General features: G+C 39.6%; 1 protein-coding gene across 5 annotated transcripts in view; it reads right to left on the bottom strand.

Annotated features, from left to right (window-relative positions):
* Window positions 1-409: 409 nt before the first annotated feature.
* LAMP3 (lysosomal associated membrane protein 3) overlaps window positions 410-20,772 on the bottom strand; it is a 51,363-nt gene continuing 31,000 nt past the window's right edge. For 4 of the 5 annotated variants that reach the window (XM_047875624.1, XM_047875623.1, XM_047875625.1 and 1 more), the window contains 3 exons: window positions 17,557-17,614; window positions 14,103-14,273; window positions 11,854-12,168 (listed from right to left, as the gene is read on the bottom strand). In XM_047875624.1, the coding sequence (XP_047731580.1) occupies window positions 12,029-12,168; window positions 14,103-14,273; window positions 17,557-17,614 (369 nt within the window). In that variant the 3' untranslated portion in view covers window positions 11,854-12,028. Of the gene's footprint in view, window positions 938-11,853; window positions 12,169-14,102; window positions 14,274-17,556; window positions 17,615-20,772 lie in introns of those variants that run through there. The other variant, XM_047875622.1, reaches the window with a different exon arrangement.

Below are 20,772 nucleotides of genomic sequence, written 5' to 3' on the forward strand. Positions count from 1 at the left end.
AGCTGGGTGACATTGAGGTGATCAATTTCCTCAAGTCTGAGTTTACTCATCTATAAGTTGGGAGGATTAAATGGAATGTATCTAAACTTAGCCAAGTGTCTGGCATATATGTGTTCAACTATTAAGGATTATGTTTCTTGATTATTATTTAATTCTGTTGTCTGTAGCCACCTAATTCTTAGCCTTTAGTGATTCTGCAGGAGGAGTCATCAAGATTAAAAGTATAAGCTGATTTGTTCCTCTTGTTGGAGCCACATCAAACCTCGACAAACTGTGATATAGTGGGATTTTTGATGATTAAAAAAAATTAAAGTGGAAAGGAGGCAAGCAGATCATCAGACATGTATATCGTATAAAACATGGATAAGAAAAGTTCTGGAAGTCCATTTTATAGACAAAGAAGAGGCTTTTTTTTAATTGGGAAATATGAAGGATAAAATAAAATTCCAATGTGCACAGGTAGCATTAGTTACAATTAACATTTTAGTTTATAATTTGGGAGCATATACCACTTCACATGCATTATATTAATTTAACATATCTCAAATGTTGATTTGAATGGTTAAAATATTTTGAAGGAAACTGGAAAATACTCAAGCAGCTCACTATATCTTTCATAAAATAAACAAAAAATACGTAGAAATTGATTTGTTGCTTGAATTTAAATCAGAAATGACTTAGTTTTTGTGAAAGACAGTGGTTTATATTGTCAGAAGGACTCACGCTAAGGGAAGTCCCCAACATTCTGGAAATGATGAAAGAATTCTCTAAACTCCATTATTTTCTTTTCCTCTGGGAACCAATTAGATTCTCTGGTATCCAGATGATTCACGTCTTAGGCGGATTCCATAGACAATCAAACCCACAGCGCAGAGACCAAGCACAATGGCCCCAATCACAGGAAGCACAATTGTGTAGTCAGATGAACACTCGTCAACTAAGAGAGGGAGAAAGAAAAAAATACAATATAGCAGGTAAGGTTTGGTGAGGACAGACCAGAAAGCAGACTAGAGTGGGAAGAATATGAACTTTTGAGTCAAATCCAAGCTTGACTTTTTTTTTTTTTAAATTGAAGTATAGTTGATATGCCACCAACCTTGACTTTTAATTTCACCACTAACTGTGTGAACTTGGATGAGTTATTGAACCTTGCAATTTCCTCATTTATAAAATAAGCAAATAATGTATAAGATTCTTGGGGGATTAAACAAGATACCCTTATCTTTGCAGCAATTAATAGGTTTTTTTTTTTTTAAAGGCTCCATGCCCAACATGGAGTCTAATGCAGGGCTCGAACTCAGGATCCTGAGATCAGGAATTGAGCTGAGATCAAGAGTCTGACTCCTAACCGACTGAGCCACCTAGGCATCCCCAGCAATTAATAGATACTTAATAATCGTTAGACATGTTTTCTTCCAGGTGTGTTCTCTGAAAAGTAGAATGTGCTTACATACAAGAGATTGTTGTTAGATTATACCTGATCTCTTGAAAACATGTGATGTTTATCTACTTTGTAAAATATTTTTTTGCTACACTTAAAGTTCTAATTATTTATGAGAGCTTAAAAATGAACATTTGTAAATTTGTCAAAACTTTTTTCTTTAGAGGCATCTGGGTGGCTCAGTTGGTTAGGCATCCGACTCTTGGTTTCAGCTCAGGTCATGATCTCGTGGTTCATGGGTTCAAGCCCTTGGGTCATGATCTCATGGTTCGTGGGTTCAAGCTGTCAGCGCAGAGCCTGCTTAGGTTTCTCTCTCTCCCTTTCTCTCTCTCTGCGCCCGCCCCCACCCCCCCCCCCGCCGCTTGTGCGCACACACACATTCTGTCTCAAAATAAATGAATAAACTTTGAAAATAAAAATTTTTTTCTTTATTTCATTAGAGGGTATTTATTCTGTTTGTTTAAAATTTGAGGAAGACAAATACCATATCATTTCCACACATATGTGGAATCTAAAAATCGAAAACACAAGAATAAACAAACAAAAAGCAGAATCAGGTCTATAAATACATAAAAAAAAAACTGATGGGGAGGAAAGGGGAGTAGGGGAACGGGTAAAATGAGTGAAGAGGAGTAGGAGACACAGGCTTCCAGTTATGGAACGAATAAGTCACAGGGATGAAAGGTACAGCATAGGGAATATAGTCAATGATATTATAATAGCGGTGCATGGTGACAGGTGTAGCTACACTTGTGGTGAACATAATAACCTGTAGGGAAGTTGAATCACTACTTTGTCCACCTGAAACTAATGTAACACCGTGTGTCAGCTGTACTCAAATAAAAAAAAAAGTAAAGAAGAAAAATCTCCAGCACATGTTAAGGGGAAAAAAGTAACGCAGAGAAAAATGCATATAGTACTACAATATTTTATGTAAGTAAAGAGGAAATGAAGATATAGTTCTTGCATTTACTTAAAGAAGATCTGGAAGGATAAATGCATGATAAACCAAAAAAAGTAATGGCCTATAGATGGCTAAGGGGAGAACGGGGTGAAGAAGAACAAGGTGAGGGCAAGGGTTTGTAAGGTAAAACGTCATATCATCTTAGTTTAAGACAAATGCAAAGAAAAATTTTAATGAAAATTTCAAATATTTGAATAAATATCTCATAAGATCATGAAAAATAAAAAGAATAGATATGAGAATATCTAAACAATATCAAAACAAACCAAGGATCAATTCTCACCTGAGGTCAGACAAAAAAGGATCAGGAGGGACCAGGAAGAGAGAACAATAGAGACTCAACAAATCTGTACAAGACACGCCCTGTGCTTGTCCTATACTATTTCATTTGGCAGTGGACAATATTTACATAATGATGATAATATATACCTTATTGATTTAACAAAAAACAGTGGTATAACAATAGAAAGGATGTTGTTAAGAGTATGAAATCCTTATCTGCCATAATAAGAAGTTTAAAGCTAATAAATTGAGAAATAGAAAAGCTTTTTAACATTTTTTAAAAGAATTATTGAGGAGTGTCTGGGTGGCTCAGTCGATGAAGCGTCCAATTTTGGCTCAGGTCAAAAATCTCGCCATTTGTGAGTTCAAGCCCTGCTTCGCGCTCTGTGCTGACAGCTCAGAGCCTAGAGCCTGATTCAGATTCTGTGTCTTCCTTCTCTCTGTCCCTCCCATGCTCATGCTCTGTCTCTTTCTGTTTCTCAATAATACATAAACTTTAAAAAAATTTAAAAAAGAATTATTGAGATAGTTACCATAAGAAATTATTAAAATTAGTTAAAAGTACTTTGTCTCTTAGAGAAAGGGCAGGGAAATGTTACTTTTCATGATAAGCCCTTTTGGAGTACACAATTTTGTTATTTAGTATATTAGTAAATATGTATTTCTTAGATAAAAAAGAACGTTGACAAATTAAGAAGTTAACTTGATTAGAATGATTTAGGAAAAGATACAAAAATGTTAAAATGCAAAGCACCTACCTATTGACCAAAATGTGAAACACATATGCTAAAATAATTCCACCATAGGGTATTATAAAGATCTATTCATGTAAGTACACAAAGATATGTTACAATAATCTCATTTTATGAGAGCAAAATGGGCAATCTAGATATCCATCAAAAACGTTAAATGGGGGGCGCCTGGGTGGCGCAGTTGGTTAAGCGTCCGACTTCAGCCAGGTCACAATCTCGCGGTCCGTGAGTTCGAGCCCCGCGTCGGGCTCTGGGCTGATGGCTCAGAGCCTGGAGCCTGTTTCCGATTCTGTGTCTCCCTCTCTCTCTGCCCCTCCCCTGTTCATGCTCTGTCTCTCTCTGTCCCAAAAATAAATAAACGTTGAAAAAAAAATTAAAAAAAAAAAGTTAAATGGTATATCCATACAATAGAAGATATTGTGGCCACTAAAAAGAATGTGGTGGATCTCAGTGTGCTGACAGAGAAGTTCCCTAAAATCATGGAGCATTGCATGAACCCCCAGAAAACTGCAGGTATGCCGGAAGTGAAAAGATAGACAAGATGCTGGGGAAGGGCTGGGATGGGAGTAGACAGCAGCCTTCACTTTCCATATAATTTAACAGTATTTAATATCACATAGCTTAAATGTTGTTAAAATGCAGAAAAGTGGGGCACCTGGGTGGCTCAGTCGGTTGAGCGACTGACTCTTGATTTCTGCTCAGGTCATGATCCCAGAGTCATGAGATTGAGCCCCCCATCAGACTCCGTGCTGAGTGTGGAGCCTCCTTGAGCCCCCCCAGCAGACTCGGTGCTGAGTGTGGAGCCTGTTTGAGATTCCCTCGCCCTCTGCCCCTCCCCTGTTCACATGTGCATGCACATGCTCTCTCTAAAATAAAATAAAATAATAATAATAATAATAATAATAAAATGCCGAAAAGTACACAAAGAAAACAATGATCTGATCACCACAATTCTTCCATTTCAATGAATCACTGCAAACCTTGGAAGGCAATTGCTTCCTCTGTACATAGATGAGTGTGTGTGTGTGCTCATGTGTATGCCTGACAAAACATCATTCAATTTTCAAAAAATGATATTTTTCTCTTTACAAATAATTAAGATGATTTAGAAAAGCACAAATAAAAAAATAAAAACTGTAGGAGAGGAAGAAATTTCTTCTTTCCTCCAAGATTCTTCCAGCTGGTTTAAGAATTACAGATTAAAAGGAGGAAAAAAACCCTAAGTTTTATTATATGTGCACAGTAATTCATCAGTAATGAAATTGATACCCAAAGAAATGACCAATGCAGGCAGTTTCTATACGTTTTAAACAAAGAGATACTGCATTTGTGAGGATTTGACAGGATAAAAAGAATAGATGTTTGGGAGCTTCAATTAGTAAGGAATTCTAAGCGGAATTTGGGCTGAGATAGCAGATTAATAAAAAGTAACAGGGTTTGTTTCTATAGCTTTCTTGGCTTTAACGTTCCTCTCTCTGGTGACAGGATGTGTTTTTACTATGTGTTTTACAGGCAGGGTACCTTTCATATGGGAGATTTCCTGCTTTCAGGGTGACCGAGGAGGGTCTGAATGTCCTTGCACTGGCCGTTTCCCAGGTAGATTCGACTCAAAATAATCAGTATGCCATTGTGGCACATTTTGGGCCAGCCTCCCCCGGAACCCTTACAAAACCAATCACCTGAAAACCACCCACCCAGAAATTATCCTTGCGAAAACATGGACAAATATAATTTCAGGCATCTTTCTTTACAACTATAAGGACATGGGTAGAAAAAAAAAATATATATATACACATACTTTTATTAAAATAGGATCATACAAATGCTATTTTACCAAAATTGCTTATTTTAATTGATTTCAAAGAAGAAAAAAGCTAAAACAAAACTGGGAAAACTACCGAACTTCAAATAAATGTAACTTTGTCACAGGAAGTATTGTTTCATAAAAGATCTCTTTAAGGTTCAAAAAAGAGACTATAAATACACACTAAAGGATTATGAAGTGCATTAAGAGGTTATGAAATATGTGAGAGACAGTATGCATTTTCTAAACTCTGTGTTTCCAATTTAGACATTATCTATTGATAATGTTTTGAAAGATTAGCACTAACAGATTCCCTTCTCTCTCTTTTATTCCCAACTCAAATTTTGAATAAATGTATTATTTTTTACAAAAATTTTAATGTTTATTTTTGAGAGAGAGAGAGAGAGAGAGAGAGAGAGAAAGACAGAGCACAAGTGGGGGAGGGGCAGAAAGCGAGGGAAGCAGGCTCCAGGTTCCCAGCTGTCAGCACAGAGCCCAACAAGGGGCTCCATCTCACGACCCTGCACACCACCCCCCCCCAACCATGAGATCATGACCTGAGCCAAAGTCAGATGCTTGACTGAGCCACCCAGGTGCCCCTGAGTAGATATATTATTTTTTAAATCATTGTTCTGGTTTATAACATTTCAATTCTATTTGATAACTATCATTCCAATAGTTAAAAAAAAATATGTTTCAAATATATAACACACATTCCTGATTCAAAGTCAAAATAATACAAAATGCTGTATGTTGAGAAGTTCCACTTTCACCTTTGTCATCTTTTTTGTCACCCCTGTCTTAACCACTGGTTTTCCATATACATTTCCAATGTTTCAGGTATAAGCAAAAATGAAAATATATTTCATTTCCTCCTTTTCTCACTATTATGCATTATGTTTTTTCATTTAACAATATATTTTGGGTAACTTTCCTATACATACATAAAAATGTATGTTCTCATTCTTGCTTATAACTATATTCTGTTGTGGGATGTATCTGTTCCAGACTGATGGACACTTCTCTTGTTTCAAACTTTTACTATTACAAATAATGTTGTGATGAAAAACCATGTACATGGTTTTCATATACAAGATGTATCTGTATGATAAATTTTCAGACCCATAGTTGTTTAATGCTTTTTCCATTTATCTATTTAAATAGATAAAATGCTTTTTTTTAAAAAAACTGTGGCTTCTCTATTCCAGAGAGATATTTGCTTATGTTCTTGTTTATAATGTGGCTTCTCTCTGATCTTACCAAATTTCATTGTCAAACACTATCTTTAAGAAAAGCTCCTTGGTGTTATATCTCTTGAATTATTTCATGTTTGAGGATACCTGCCTATTATCTTAGTAAATGATATTTCGGAGTCACACTTTCTTTCCCTTAGGATTTTGTAGATGTTGTTTGCTGGCTTTAAATGTTATAGGTGATTTGGTTTTTTAATGGAGAGGGCGAATTTGTATGTCTAAAGAATTCTTTATCTTTAAAGTTCTATAGCTTAGTTTGGCTGTATCTTAATGTTAAGCTTTCTTTTAAAAAAATATTTATTTTGAGAGACAGAGAGAGCGCAGCGCTTGTGTGTTCTACATGCATGCACACACAAGTGGGGAAGGAGCTGAGAGAGTGAGAGAGAGAGAATCCCAAGCAGGCTCCTCACTGTTAGCACAGAGCCCTATGCAGGACTCAATCCCAACTGTGAGACCATAACCTGAGCAGACATCAAGAGTTGGACACTCAACCGACTGAGCCACCCAGGTGCCCAATGTTAAGCTTTCTGTGTCTATTTTTTCCTGGGTTACACTGTGCTCTTGCAATCTGCAACTTCAAACATTTATCTTAAGCAAAATCTCTAAAACTATCAAATTTATCTTCTTCCTATTTTTGAACTCTCTACTTCAGAGGCACCAATTATCCTTATTTTAGACAATCTGAATATCTCCCATGCCTAGCAGCTGCCCTATCATGGTATGATCTTATTTTTTATCTGCATTAAATGCTTATTTCAGTTCTTTTCTCTTGAAGATAACTCATTTTTCAGCTCTATTCTGCCTCTTACTATTTGTTACTATGTATTGCTTTGATACTCAATTTGTTCACTCATAGGAATGAACTCTCCCATTCACCTCACTCTTTCATTATAACATTTCACCCCTGAGTTCTGGTTATATGGAATTCACACTCTTATTAAGTGATTCTCAGCAAAATCAATTGTCAGGGATTTCTGTTTCTTGAGTTACATTTTCTTTGTATTTTATCAACTATATTCCTTTCTAACTCTCCCTCCTTTAATTGTGGTAAAATATACATAACATAAAATTAACTGTTTTTTTAATGTTTTATTTACTTTGGGGGGCGGGGGGAAGGCAGAGCGAGAGGGAGATGCATTATCCAAAGCAGACTACAGGCTCTGAATTGTGAGCACAGAGCCTAACGAGGAGCTTGAACCCATGAATCGTGGGATCATGATCTGAGCCAAAGTGGGACGCTTAACTGACTGAGCCACCCAGGTGTCCCTTAACTGTTTTCAAGTGTACACTTCAGTGACATTAAGTACATTCACAGTTTGTGCAACCATCACCACTATCCATTTCCAGAACATTTTTCATCTTGCCAAACTAAAACTCTGTAGCCATATTTTAATCTAGTCTTATTCTTGCATTCTTTTGCTGCAATAATTTTGCATAGTGGTCATGTACCTTGTTTCATCTTGCTTATGCTTGGGCATTTCATCCATGACATTGAATTTCCTTTAACATCATTTGGGTAAATTAGGATATTTCTTCCCATTGTGAGATCAGTTAATGTTTCCCATTGAACTACCTATTTGGATTCTTTCTTCTTTTCTGTACCTTGGGAATTAGTTATAGTCTGGGGGTACCCTGGGATTTGGGGTTGGTTCCTCAGTTCACCTCTATCAGTCTCTGTGTTTACCCTGCTTCCTTTTCCCAGTAGCCATTTTCACTACTCCTAGATGAGAAGAGATAAAATGACCAGGCTTTTTCTCTCCAGTTTTAGGAATGGTAGTATGTGTCCACAGGATTTTTTTTTTTTCTCTCATATGGCTTCTTGGTGTGTGTGCTAGGGAAGCAGGTGTCCTGCTGAGCTCTCAACTCTTCCTCTGAATCTTGTTTCTTTTTTGTTCACCAGTTTTCAAAGTGTATTGCATCAGCTTATATTTCCACTGCTACTGGTGATTTTTAAACACCCTTTTCCCTTCCACCCATCTACTAGATAATGAGGAAGGAAAATTCTGTGGGGAAAATTTAGTCACTATTTTAACTCTACTTTTTCATTTTATGTATTTCTGTAATACTTAAAACAAATTTAAAAATTTAACAGAATTTAATTTAAATACTTGTTTAAGTATTCAAATTTTAAATCACCTACATATATCTTTTGCTTCCATTTTTTTCTTAAAAATTAAGAATCAGTACTGCAGAATAAATTATAACCATTTTAACCAATTTACTGTATGGGGCAAAACCAAAATTGGGCAGACATTTCTACACATTTGTTAATCAACGTCTTGTCTGTTTTGTAATTCGTATGTAATTCTTTAATCACATATTTGTGGAAAACCTAAAAACAATAACAATTCTAAACATAATAATTAAGTAAATTATTATATAATGTTGATAGCATATTCATGATAGCAGCCATAATAATGACACTTTGCAAGTTTAATAGCATGGAGAAATGCTTATGATGCACAGGTAACAAAGGATTTCAAATTGTGTACTCTGTATGCTTCCAGTTAGCAAAACAATACTCATGAGAGGGAAATACATCAATATGAACAATGGATGGTTATTTCCAGGTGGGCATTATCTCTAGATGGGTTGCAGAGGGAGGGGCGAATTCAGGATGCGATGCCCTATCCTCAGCAGAAGAGAAAATGGAGTTGAAACTCGCCGGACAGGCAAGCAGCAGGTACATTCACTAAAGGCAAGGGTCAAGCGCCTGCCAGCCCCGGCACCCCCCCACCCCCACCCCAGCCCCACCCCCACCCCAGCCTCCTGGGCAGGGCTTCCCGGGGTGCGCGTAGCAGCCTCCTGCCCAGACGCCAGAAAGCGACAAGCAGCGCTCTGCAGGGAGTCTCGGGCCCCTGGACCTGCAGCCGCAATAGGGAGACTCGGAGGCAGCTCCAGAGGGATCCAGGGGCAGAGACAGAGCCACTTTCCAACAGGTAGCTGGCCGCATTCTCAATCCGAGACCCTCCCCGGAACTCACGCAGAAAGTGGGCAGAACTGAGAGGCCGGAACGCATCCGGGCTTTATTTACCAGTCTTTCAAAGGACAGCTTTGCTCTTTTTGCTTACTAGAATGTTAATTCACAGTAAATTAAAAGATAATTGGCGGGTGTGTGTGAGGGGGTACACAACAGGACTCTAAGCAGCAGCCACTCTAAAGAACTCACCGAAGATGGTAGAAAGGAAAATTGAACTTAAGTGAACTGCCTTATCCCCCTCTCCTTGATTTTAATTCCGCTTCTTTCCCGTGTGCTGTGGGAGAAATGTCCACACACTAGAAGAGGAACATTCCTTTAGTCATTCTACAGGACGGTGAGGAGCATGGTGAATAAGCAGCTTGTGCTCTGCAGTATAGAACCTTTCAAGTACGGGAGTCAGGAACGGGATACTTCTGGAGGGACCGGCTGGAGGGACCGGCTGGAAGGACCTGCTGGAGATGGAGAGAGAGAGCATCTCTCCAAAGGCAAGCCCTCGCTGGTAAAACAGTTACTTTGGGAAACACCAGGTCCTCCCATCCCAGATTTTCATCAACATCAACTGTTATAAGAAGGAAACAGGAATGTCCTGAAACTGTAAACGTCGTCAGGGGCTCTTGAAGCTCTCTTGAACCTCTGCCCTCCCCACCCTCACTTCTGAGAAAGTGGAGACAGCTAAAATCCTTCCAGGGAAAGCCAGTACATGCCCTAGGTAAGCAGTGGTTATACAGCTGTTGCCAACCTTCATACACTTCCTGTTCAAAACAATGAATGGCACCTCTGGCAAATACAGAAAAACAAACCTTGCTGTTAGGAAAAGCAGTTGAAAACATACAGAAGCCCATTCCTCCCCCTTGTCTCTGAAATGAAAACCTCGATTCTCCCATTTAAACAATGTAATAGAAAAGCACAAGTAACATTCCAAGCCATATTTGATAGAATTTTTCTTCCCCATCCAGTCAGGAACCTCCTGGTTTATGATTTTCTTGGTAAAGCTTTGCTTAAAAGGAAAAGTGGGTGATAATCTGGCGTAGATCTACCTGTTCTGCTTGCCATTCCTGATCATTTTTGATGCTTAGCCTGCATCCCCTCCCTACTGTGGCCCAAATTAACAAATTTACAAGTATAGACTAGAATCAAAGAAAATAAAGACAAAGCAGAGAAAACAAGCGTTAAGAAGGCAGACAGCAAATGAAGGTGAAGAATTTGGATCCTCTTTCGTTTGGCAAGATCTTTGATATGTGCTTTCTATTTTTAAAAAATGAAATGTCGGAGGACACTTGAGTGTCTCCATCAGTTGAGCATCCGACTTCCCCTCAGGTCATGATCTCAAGGTTCATGAGTTCGAGCCCCACATTGTGCTCTGTGCTGTCAGTGCAGAGCCCACTTTGGATCCTCTGCCACCTGCCCCCCACCCCTGCACCTTCCGTGTTTCGCATGCTCTCTCTCAAAAATAAACATTTAGGGGCGCCTGGGTGGCGCAGTCGGTTAAGCGTCCGACTTCAGCCAGGTCACGATCTCGCGGTCCGGGAGTTCGAGCCCCGCGTCAGGCTCTGGGCTGATGGCTCGGAGCCTGGAGCCTGTTTCCGATTCTGTGTCTCCCTCTCTCTCTGCCCCTCCCCCGTTCATGCTCTGTCTCTCTCTGTCCCAAAAATAAATAAACGTTGAAAAAAAAATTAAAAAAAAATAATTATATCAAAAATAAACATTTAAAAAAAATGAAATGTTGGGAAGCTATCTAGGTTTTTTTTTTAACTAATAACACATTATAATAGCATAGAATGTCTTTTTAAAAATAATAGTCTATTAACACCATTCTGTAATTCAAGTAAATCAGGAATTGGGCACAATTCAGGAGTTTTAAATGACTTTAGAATCTATTTTGAAATGGATTGGTTTTTAAAGAAGTAATGTATACATTTTAACTAGATATTGAGACTCTTCAAAATGTGTAAGAAAAATCAGTGCTGTTTGAAAATGTCCTTCTACAATTCTCCCTTTGGGTATTTGCTCTCTCCCTCTCCCAAGCATGTCCCTGCTTCTTATCCCTAATTCTCAAAGCCAGCCCTCTATTACCAGGTGTGGAAGATGGAATTCAAGCCCATATGGCACAGCCTCCCTATGCCAACAGGAGAAAGTGGTGGCTACATTTTAATTAGCCTTCAGATGGCCCCTGGGGGAAAGTTGGGTTTCCTAATAAGATTGGGAGGGTGGGGGCGCCTGGGTGGCGCAGTCGGTTAAGCGTCCGACTTCAGCCAGGTCACGATCTCGCGGTCCGTGAGTTCGAGCCCCGCGTCAGGCTCTGGGCTGATGGCTCAGAGCCTGGAGCCTGTTTCCGATTCTGTGTCTCCCTCTCTCTCTGCCCCTCCCCCGTTCATGCTCTGTCTCTCTCTGTCCCAAAAATAAATAAACGTTGAAAAAAAAAATTAAAAAAAAAAAAAAAGATTGGGAGGGTGGGATAGGCTACTAGAAGAACTGATTCCTTCACTTCAGGCTGAATATGAAGCCAGAATTCCCAAGGCCTTAACCTTGCACACTTTGAAGAAGGTGGGGCTTTACACGCGTTCATATCCTCTACTGGGCCTCTTTCTGGCCACCAGCCATGCTGTTAGCAAAACGACAAGCAGTCCTGCGATACTCAGGCCCACGGCCACAGGGATTTCTCTCCTGTTTCTGTCACTGAAGCATTCATCCGCTGCAATTGAAGTCAGAGTAACAGGTGTTACAGGCTGGCCACAATGCTGGGAAGTGATACTGCCCCTGCCTGCCTCAGCCTGACAGAGAAGGAAACCCAGAGAGAGACGGAGCTGCTGGGCTTCCCACCTGCTGCCTCAGACACACAGGTGAAAACGAGGAAGATAGGGTCAGCACAAAGATCTGAAATGTGCAGTGTTTGTGATCACTTAAGGACTAAATTAAACTGCAGATACCCAGTCCCCACATCCTGGAAATTAGTTTTGATGGGTTGGAGGTGGGGTCCAGGGGATTCCGATGCAGCCGGGAGGCAGATCCAACTTTGGGAAATGTTGGTTTGGTCTAGAGAGTCAGGATCAGAACTGGAAGCCACAGTAAGTTCTGGGATCATGTTTCCCAACTCTGGAAACAGAGACCTGTGTCAAATTGCATGGCCAAAGTTTTCTATTCAAACGCTGCTTCTTACAGTGGCTGCCGGACAGTCTGGGGCTGGAGAAATCATTTTCAGGCTCTGGGATTTTAGTTCCCTAAAATGGGTTGAGAATGTGGGAGGCTGAGAATTGGATGAGAGGGTGAGGGAAGGAGGGGGAAAAATGAAAAGATAGTTTTCTACATCTCCCTTTGGGCACTGCTAATAGAAGTCAGGTGTATGTTGCTGAAAGGTGTTATTTCTCATCTCTGCCACTACCAGGTTTCATACACCTGCTCACTTCCTGCTTCACAGAGGTTCTGAGCCGGAGGGAGAGCAAATGCGTACCTCATTTAAGGTCACAGGATTAATAACAGAGGCTTTTCAAATCCTCATTATGAATTTTTAAGTTTCCCCAGATTGGAAGTTTTCAGATAAGATGACAGAGTGGGGCCAACCTACTAAGAAATATTACTATTTTTATCTTGGTGCTGTGGTAAAGATCCAAAATGGAGGCAGAGATTTTAAGACTCAGACAAAACCTACAGAAATTAGGGGATCTGAGGCAAGCCACACTTTATTCCTTCTTCTGCTCAATGCTTCCCAGCAAGTATGTCAGAAGTTTTTTGTAGGCACATCTTCAATTTTATAATGGAACTCAAAGAGAAGTTGGATTCACATTACAGAAATTTAAGTTACAGCTAATCTTCCAGCTAAATCTGTTTATGAAAATTGAGAGGTAGTCATAACGTCATTAGTTATTATGAAAGGAATGTTTTAGAAACTGAAATTCAATTCCTGCACATATGTAGAAATCCTTGTAACCCATTTTCCCAGCGGGGAAAAAAGGACTTTTTCAGAAAGTCAGCCTGGTCTGTCCCTGGCCTTCTTCCTAGGACCTGCTTCCCTCTGTGGTGGTTAAAACTCAAAGCAGAAGTTGAATGGGAACTAAGACCAGCTACAAGGAAGCTCTAGTCAGGAGAACTGAGTTCATAATTGAAAACAGGGTGCCCAACAGAGTATGTTTCTATCTGGAAATATTCCATCTTTCTCTTTTCCCTCTTGAAGTGGGAAAGAATCTATTCTGAAATCTTGAATTTTAGATATTACTAATACTCAGGATCTTTAAAGTCTCTCAAAATACCTGAGTTAACTAGTACTCAATAGCTTGTAAAGAGGAAGTTGTAGGTGATATTTTCTGACTTTTTGATTCAGTCAGTGAGTGTGTGTGTGTGTGTGTGTGTGTGTGTGTGTTGGAGGAGTCAGAATACATGTTTTAGTCATATAAAGAGAACATATCCTGCTGTGGGAGGACAAGGGTGGGTTAAGGTGTCTGATTTTGAGGTTGGTTGACTCAGAGGAATGGCAGGAGGGGAACTTGGCCCTAAAAGCTTTATAGAATCATACTGTTCTAGGAAGCTCATGTGATTCTTGTCGCTTTGACAACTGCACACACAAAAAACAACTTGATACTATCCCTGGGTCTCTGAAGCTTATGTTTGTGACATGATGAAGATTTAACTTACCATTTCCAAATTGGTCGTCTTCAAAATCAAAGGCTTGAAATTGGACATTCATTGTTTTCAGTTGAAGCTGGGTTGACAGCTGGATGCTCTGCTCACTCACACACTTGAAGGAATGCCCAACCACAGTCTCAAACATCACCATAGCACTTTTCATTCCTTGGTAAATTTTCTCTGAAAACACAAAGATAAATTATAGACACATCAGAATCTTGGCATATATCCAATGAGTTCCAGCGGTTAGTGGGTGGCCCATGTATAGTTAAATGGCCTTCATTTACATATGGCTTTCAGGGGTTCTGCCCTGTCCTCATGAAAAACCACTCTTCTGCACTTTGGGGACTTTTTCCTGTATTCTGTAGCATGTGGGGGCAAAGTCACATGAATTAGGATGTGATAACATTGAAATGAGAACTTTTAGGACTTTTTCTTCAGTTGTTTTAAGTCATTGGGGGCAGTGGTGGGGACTATTGTCAGTGTTTGGGGACTACAGAGAAGTGCCCAGAAAAACTTCAGAAACAAGAGAAGCAAGATCGCTCTCTATGACAATCACATGAACCCTTAATGAATCAGAATAGACATCCAAAGTCTCCAAGTGGAGCGTTTACATATTACTAGATTATATTAATACAGCAAGAGGACAGGCTAATCCCATCATTAGGAAGGGTTGTTACATCCATCCACATGGAAACAGAGAAGGGAGAGGCCCATCTCTGCCCATTTAAGTGCTGCTGGGGAGAGAATGTTCTGCTTAAGGACTGGCCCTGTTTGTTTCCTGACAGGTATGCCCGCTTCAAGGTGGATGGGGCTAAACATTTTAATCATATAATTAACTCCATTTGCTCTAATTGTACATTCATCAAACACCCTTCTGATTATACTTTGGCTTCTTGAATGGGAGAAAGTTCACTGGCCAGAGGACCCAACTATCTAGTCCCCTTGGCATGACGGTGTAAGAAACAGTTGCATGAAAAATGCACAAATTTGCATTCTGATTTTATGCATCAATTTCATGACCTTGGTTTAACATCAGCCTCCTTGAAGAAACAGACAATACGTAAGGGGGTGCTGACAGCTCTCATGATTGAGGACCAGACTATGGACCTTAGTGAATTCACCAAAGTGTGCCTGCAAGGAATACCCATGGGCTGTTAATGAGGGAGCTTGAAAGTCTCCCTCCTTTTCTGTCTCTGTGGATGTGTTGCCTGTGCCTAAGGTAACATCCCACATTAAGGGTCTGCTTGCTATGTGCCGGGTGCTGTGCAGGTACTCTACGTGTACTTTCCTGTTTAATTCTCATAACAACCATTTGAGATTGGTTCTACTTTCTCCATTTTACAGACAAGGAAATGGAGAGTTGGAGAATTGAAAACATTTGCCTAAGATTCTACAATTAGTAAGTGGAATTTGGACTCAAGCAATCTGTAGAGCTTGCTATCTTTTTTTTTTTTTTAAGAGAGAGGGAGAGAGAGCATGAACAGGGGAGAGGGGCACAGGGATAGAGAGAATCTTAAGCAGATTCCATGCCCAGTGTGGAGCCTGATGTGGGGCTTGATCCCACGACCTGGGACCATGATCTGAACCCAAATCAACAGTCCGATGATCAACCCACTGAGCCACCCGGGTACCCCTCTAGAGCTTGCTATCTTAACCACTACCCGATTGCTATCTCCTGCCATTACTGTACTATTTACTGTAGACTCTTCATTGGCACATGCAAATGTCCTACATGATGTACTGAATTATCCATGTGTACTACTATACCATGTGTTATACCCCAGGGTAGTTGTCTACGACCACTACTACTGCTGCTGCTATCACTCCCAATAACATTACAACAGTCACTACCACTGTAAGTACAACTGACTACTGTTACTAATACCATCACCATCACCACTGATGTGCAAATTGTCATTATTGTGACTACTATAGCTCCTGCTACTACTGCTGAGCCTGGATTATTGGGACCTAGAATTCTTTTATCCCCTTTCTCAGCTTCTAACTTAGCTTCTGGTCTGACTTATCCTTCCCTTGCTTCTTGAGACATCACTACCTTATTCCTGGCTAAAATTTGGTCCATGCCTAGTGATAACATTAGCTAATTTATGTTAGAATTCATAATATTTATTCCCCAGCCTATATGAGTTTACTTGTCTACGTGAGTTACTATGTGAAAGTGAGTTGTCAACTATGACATCTTACTTACCTTTAACCAATAATCATTGACAACATCCTCTTGAACAATACCAGTATCATATATCTACTATTCTAGATAGACATTTCTCCACATTTTCATTTCCTGGCAAGTTTCTTTAGTATAGGCTCCTTAATAAGTTTAAGCCAGTCAAAAGATAGAAGTTTAAAAAGGAGAAAACAGACATGAAAACTGTTTGTACAGTACCTGGCACCTAAGAGGTGCTCAACAGTGGTTTGTTATCTAAGTCTGGGCTTTCCAGAGAAACATCTGATCCCTCTGAGCAATTCCCCCAACTTGACTGGGAGCATTACCTTTCTAGACACGAACACTGTAGGAGTCCTCTCTAATGGCCCCACTGAGGGCAATTCTCTATGTAGCAACTGGACTGAATCTTTATAAATATAAACCCTCCATTTTTCTATACCAAACCCTCCAATGACATCCTTCCACACTTTAGACTAAAATTCAAAGTCCTTACCTTGCCCTACCCACAAGACCTACATGCTCTGGCCTGGATGCCCCACACATCTTCTCTGCTGCTTTGCTCACTCTCTTGCTGACCCCTGAACACATGAGCAACTTCATTCCTTAGGACTTATGTATCTGTTGTTCCTGCCACTGGAAAAAAGCTTCCCCAGGCCCAGATGCCCCCAGATGGGGTATCTCTCTGTTCAAACCTCACCTCTTCAGAGAGGCCTTCCTTCTTAGAGGGCTTCCTAAAGGTCTCACTTAAAATATCTTTCCAGTCCACTCCACAAGGACCTGCTTATGTTTGCTCATAGAACTTAATACTACTTAACTATTATAATTTAATGATCTTTTTATGTTCCTTTCCTCACTTCTAGAATGTAAGTTCCATGACAGCAGGGACTATATGTTTGGATAAATGGATTTCTACTGCCTATTAGAGGGCTTGGCACCCAGCTGGCACTAACTACATTTTTGTAGAATAAATGCATAATTTCAAGAGTATAGAAAAAACTGCACCATCAATAGCAAATCTGTCCAAAAGTCACTAAACTCTTTATTGTTGCTTTAATGATCTCTGCTTTAATGATATCTGACATAATTTAGTCCAACCTCCTTCGTGAGCAGATGAGCAAACTGAAGCAAACAAAGATGTAGTAAGTTCTCCTGGTTACTGCTTTAGTTTATTTCTCCAAAGCAGCATCAAAGATTAGTAAACTCAATGGACTGAAAAATGAGCGAACCAGAAGCACAGCACCAGAGCTGGTGGAATAGCCTTCTCTGACTACTTACCTGGATTTGAGACTGTCAAATAGGCTCTCACTTCACTGATATAATAGGAGTTTTCATCCTGTAAAACAGCAGTGTGTTAACCTTTGGGCAATCTGTTTTTATGTTTATGATCCTGGTTTACAAACTTTGTTTAACTATTAAATCCTGGATATGGGGATTTGGGGGTATGTTGGTATGGAGCCATAATTGTGTTTGAAAACTTCAAAAAAACTTCAAAAAAAACTATTCAAAATAAATAATAAGTAATGGCTTACCCTTGCCCCCAAATGTCTGTACTTCATACTTGTTGCTATAGCCTAAAATTCAAATTCCACCAGCCCAGAGTCCCTTCAGTTGGACCAAGTTCCTTCTTGTTAAAATACATACACATCTGGAAGATGGAGAGGTTGGAGGGGTATGCAGTAAGCTTTTACTAGTAATTAATATCTTAGGGTAGAGATTCAGACTGAGACCACTCATCTTAAAGACTACCATGGGTAGACTTCATGGGGCTCATAAACTCTTTGGGTGTGCAAAATTTTACGTACATTTTCCTGGGGAGAGTATCAATTGCTTTAAATAGATTAAAGGGTTCATGTCTCCAAAATGGCTAGATAGGGCCACCATGAGGGATTCTGGAAAAAAAATGATCTCCTCTGAGATCACTGGGTGTTCTCTAGAAGAAGACCCCAAGTGACCACGTTCAGAAACATAAGGCAATGTTCCACATTTATTTAGGAATTGTTTGAAAACAAAATGAACCATTACAAAATAGCCCTATAATCTCCTGAGAGACTAAAGGTGTGACATTAAAGGGAATTGAACTGAGATATGAAAGGGTAAGTTTAAAAAGGAGGTTTTGAGTTTTCTTATTTTTTATTTTTTTTATTTTTTTGGGGGGGAATTTAAAGTAGGTGATTTACAGTTATTATTTGTAAACATTCATTAGAAAACTATCCATGAGTAAGAGTGAGAAACCAAAATCAGAATCCAAAATGGAGTTACCTTTAGAAGTTCCAAGTCTAGTCATTAAAGAAATTAATGACTAGAAATTAGTAATAATAATTAGTAATAATTAGTAATTATAGTATTATAATTATACTATATATATAGTATATATAAATTATAGTATAATAAATTAGTAATAATAGTCTTGACTATATTACAGTCCATTTGTGTATTATTTGTAGATGAAATGATGATTCCCTATACAATATAAGGCTTCCAGAAATACAAACTGTTTTAGTAAGGTAAGCTAGCTGTTATTGACACATTCAACTCTAGATCCTATAATTCATCGAACAACACCTATCACATACTGACTTCTTACCTTATGCCAGGCACTGGAGCAGACACTTCTATGCCATGCCTTATTTAATCCTCACAACAACTATGAGAAGAAATAAAGGTTCACTGACATGCTCAAGGTCACAGCCCTAATGGGTAGCAGGGGAAGATATGACCCCAAGCTTCTTGTCTCCATGTCTAGTGTTTAATTCCTCTTATATCCACTCCACACCAGGAATTGTTCTAGGTCATAGAAAAAGAAGGAAGAGGAGGAGGAGGAGGAGGGAGAGGAGGAAGAGGAGGAGGAGAAGACCTGGTTCCTTCCTTCTACATATTCAGTCTTAGGTCTCAAAGGCAAGGTAAACAATGTGCTTGAACCGTCCATTTGTTTTAGAGAGAAACATCTGTGACCCAGGCCTTTCTTGGGTCACTTTCACAAACCACTACTCAGGTTATTCTTTATTTGGGGTCCTTTTTAGCATATAAAAGACCTGTAATTCAGGGCTCAAAGTCACTGTTACAAGATCCCTACCCTATCCTAAGAGCAGAAAGGATCCTTTGAAGAGATTTAAGCAGAACATTGACACGAGCATAACTTTGTTTTTTGAAATTGCTTAGGTGGCAGTGTGAGATGGCTTTAAGGAACAGTAAGAGAACAGTGATGAGGCCAGCTCTGAGGTCCACAGGAGACCTCCTGGAATCTTCCCCTTCCTGTGGCATCTGCTTGATCTATTCTCACATTAGGAAAAGCTCTGTATTTCTATAAAAGCTTCACAGTTTACTAAGTGCATGCTTTCACCTACATTGCCTCCTTTGAGCCTCACAACACCCCCCTGAGAGAGAATAAATATTATCAACCCATTTGGCAGCTGAGAACAAAGAGGCTCAGAGGAGTTAAGCATCTACCTCTAATTCACATTCTTTGTAGGCACGACAAAACAAAATCTGGTCTACAGGATCCTGCCCTACATTTTCCTCTGTGGGGTATGTGGGTTTAGACAAAAAAAAATTCGTTGTGCAAGAATTTTCTTTCACATTCCCTGAAATGCAGGTGTCCATATTTAGCCATCTATTGGAAGCAGGACCAGCTACACAGTTTGTGGGGCCTAGGACAAAATGGAAATGTAGGATCTCTTGTTCAAAAATCATTTAAGAATTTTAGGAGGTGACAGCAAATCTTAAGCCAAGCAGGGGCCTGGCTGACTGCACAGGTCACATGCTCATGAAGCCAGCCCTGACAGGAAGAGCCATTCCTGCTCCCCAGCTCTATAGGGCTAATGCCAAAAGTGAGGCCTTCCAGAGCAGATGGCAGAGTGCTCACATTCACTGTTAAGTTCACCTTAATGATGTAACAGGACAGTCTGGAGCTGGTATCCAGGTTTCCTTCCATTTTGACTGAGTCAAAATTAGCCAAATGTTTCCTAGGCCTGAGCTGATGTCTATTGTTATGATAAAGGAAAAGCATTTGTTAGGTGAATTCATGTAAACAAAAGGGCAGAAGGATGTTTAGTATCCTTGAGATTCCTAGTTTTATAAAATTTATCCTACTGATACCAAATGAGTCTTATCTAGACAATTGTGCCCACTTTTTCTGTACAGTTGTGGTGTCACAGGATGTTCTTAAAGAAAATAAAATTGTCTTTTTTTTTAAAGTAATCTCTACATCCAATACGTGGCTCGAACTCACAACCTCAAGACCAAGAGTTAATATACTCCACCAACTGAGCCAGCCATGTGCCCCCAAATTGTCTTTTATTTAAACTAGAGCAAAGCACTTATTTTTAGATTCAGAAGTTCAGAATTTAGCATAATTTGAATGGTAGTGGGGCTGAAGTTTATTAAAATTTTTTTTTAATGTTTATTTACTTCTGAGAGGAAGACAGAGCACAAGTTGGGGAGGGGCAAAGAGAGAGGGAGACACAGAATCTGAAGCAGGCTCCAGACTCTGAG

This window comes from Prionailurus viverrinus, chromosome C2 (assembly GCF_022837055.1).
Source record: "Prionailurus viverrinus isolate Anna chromosome C2, UM_Priviv_1.0, whole genome shotgun sequence".
Lineage (NCBI taxonomy): Eukaryota > Metazoa > Chordata > Mammalia > Carnivora > Felidae > Prionailurus > Prionailurus viverrinus.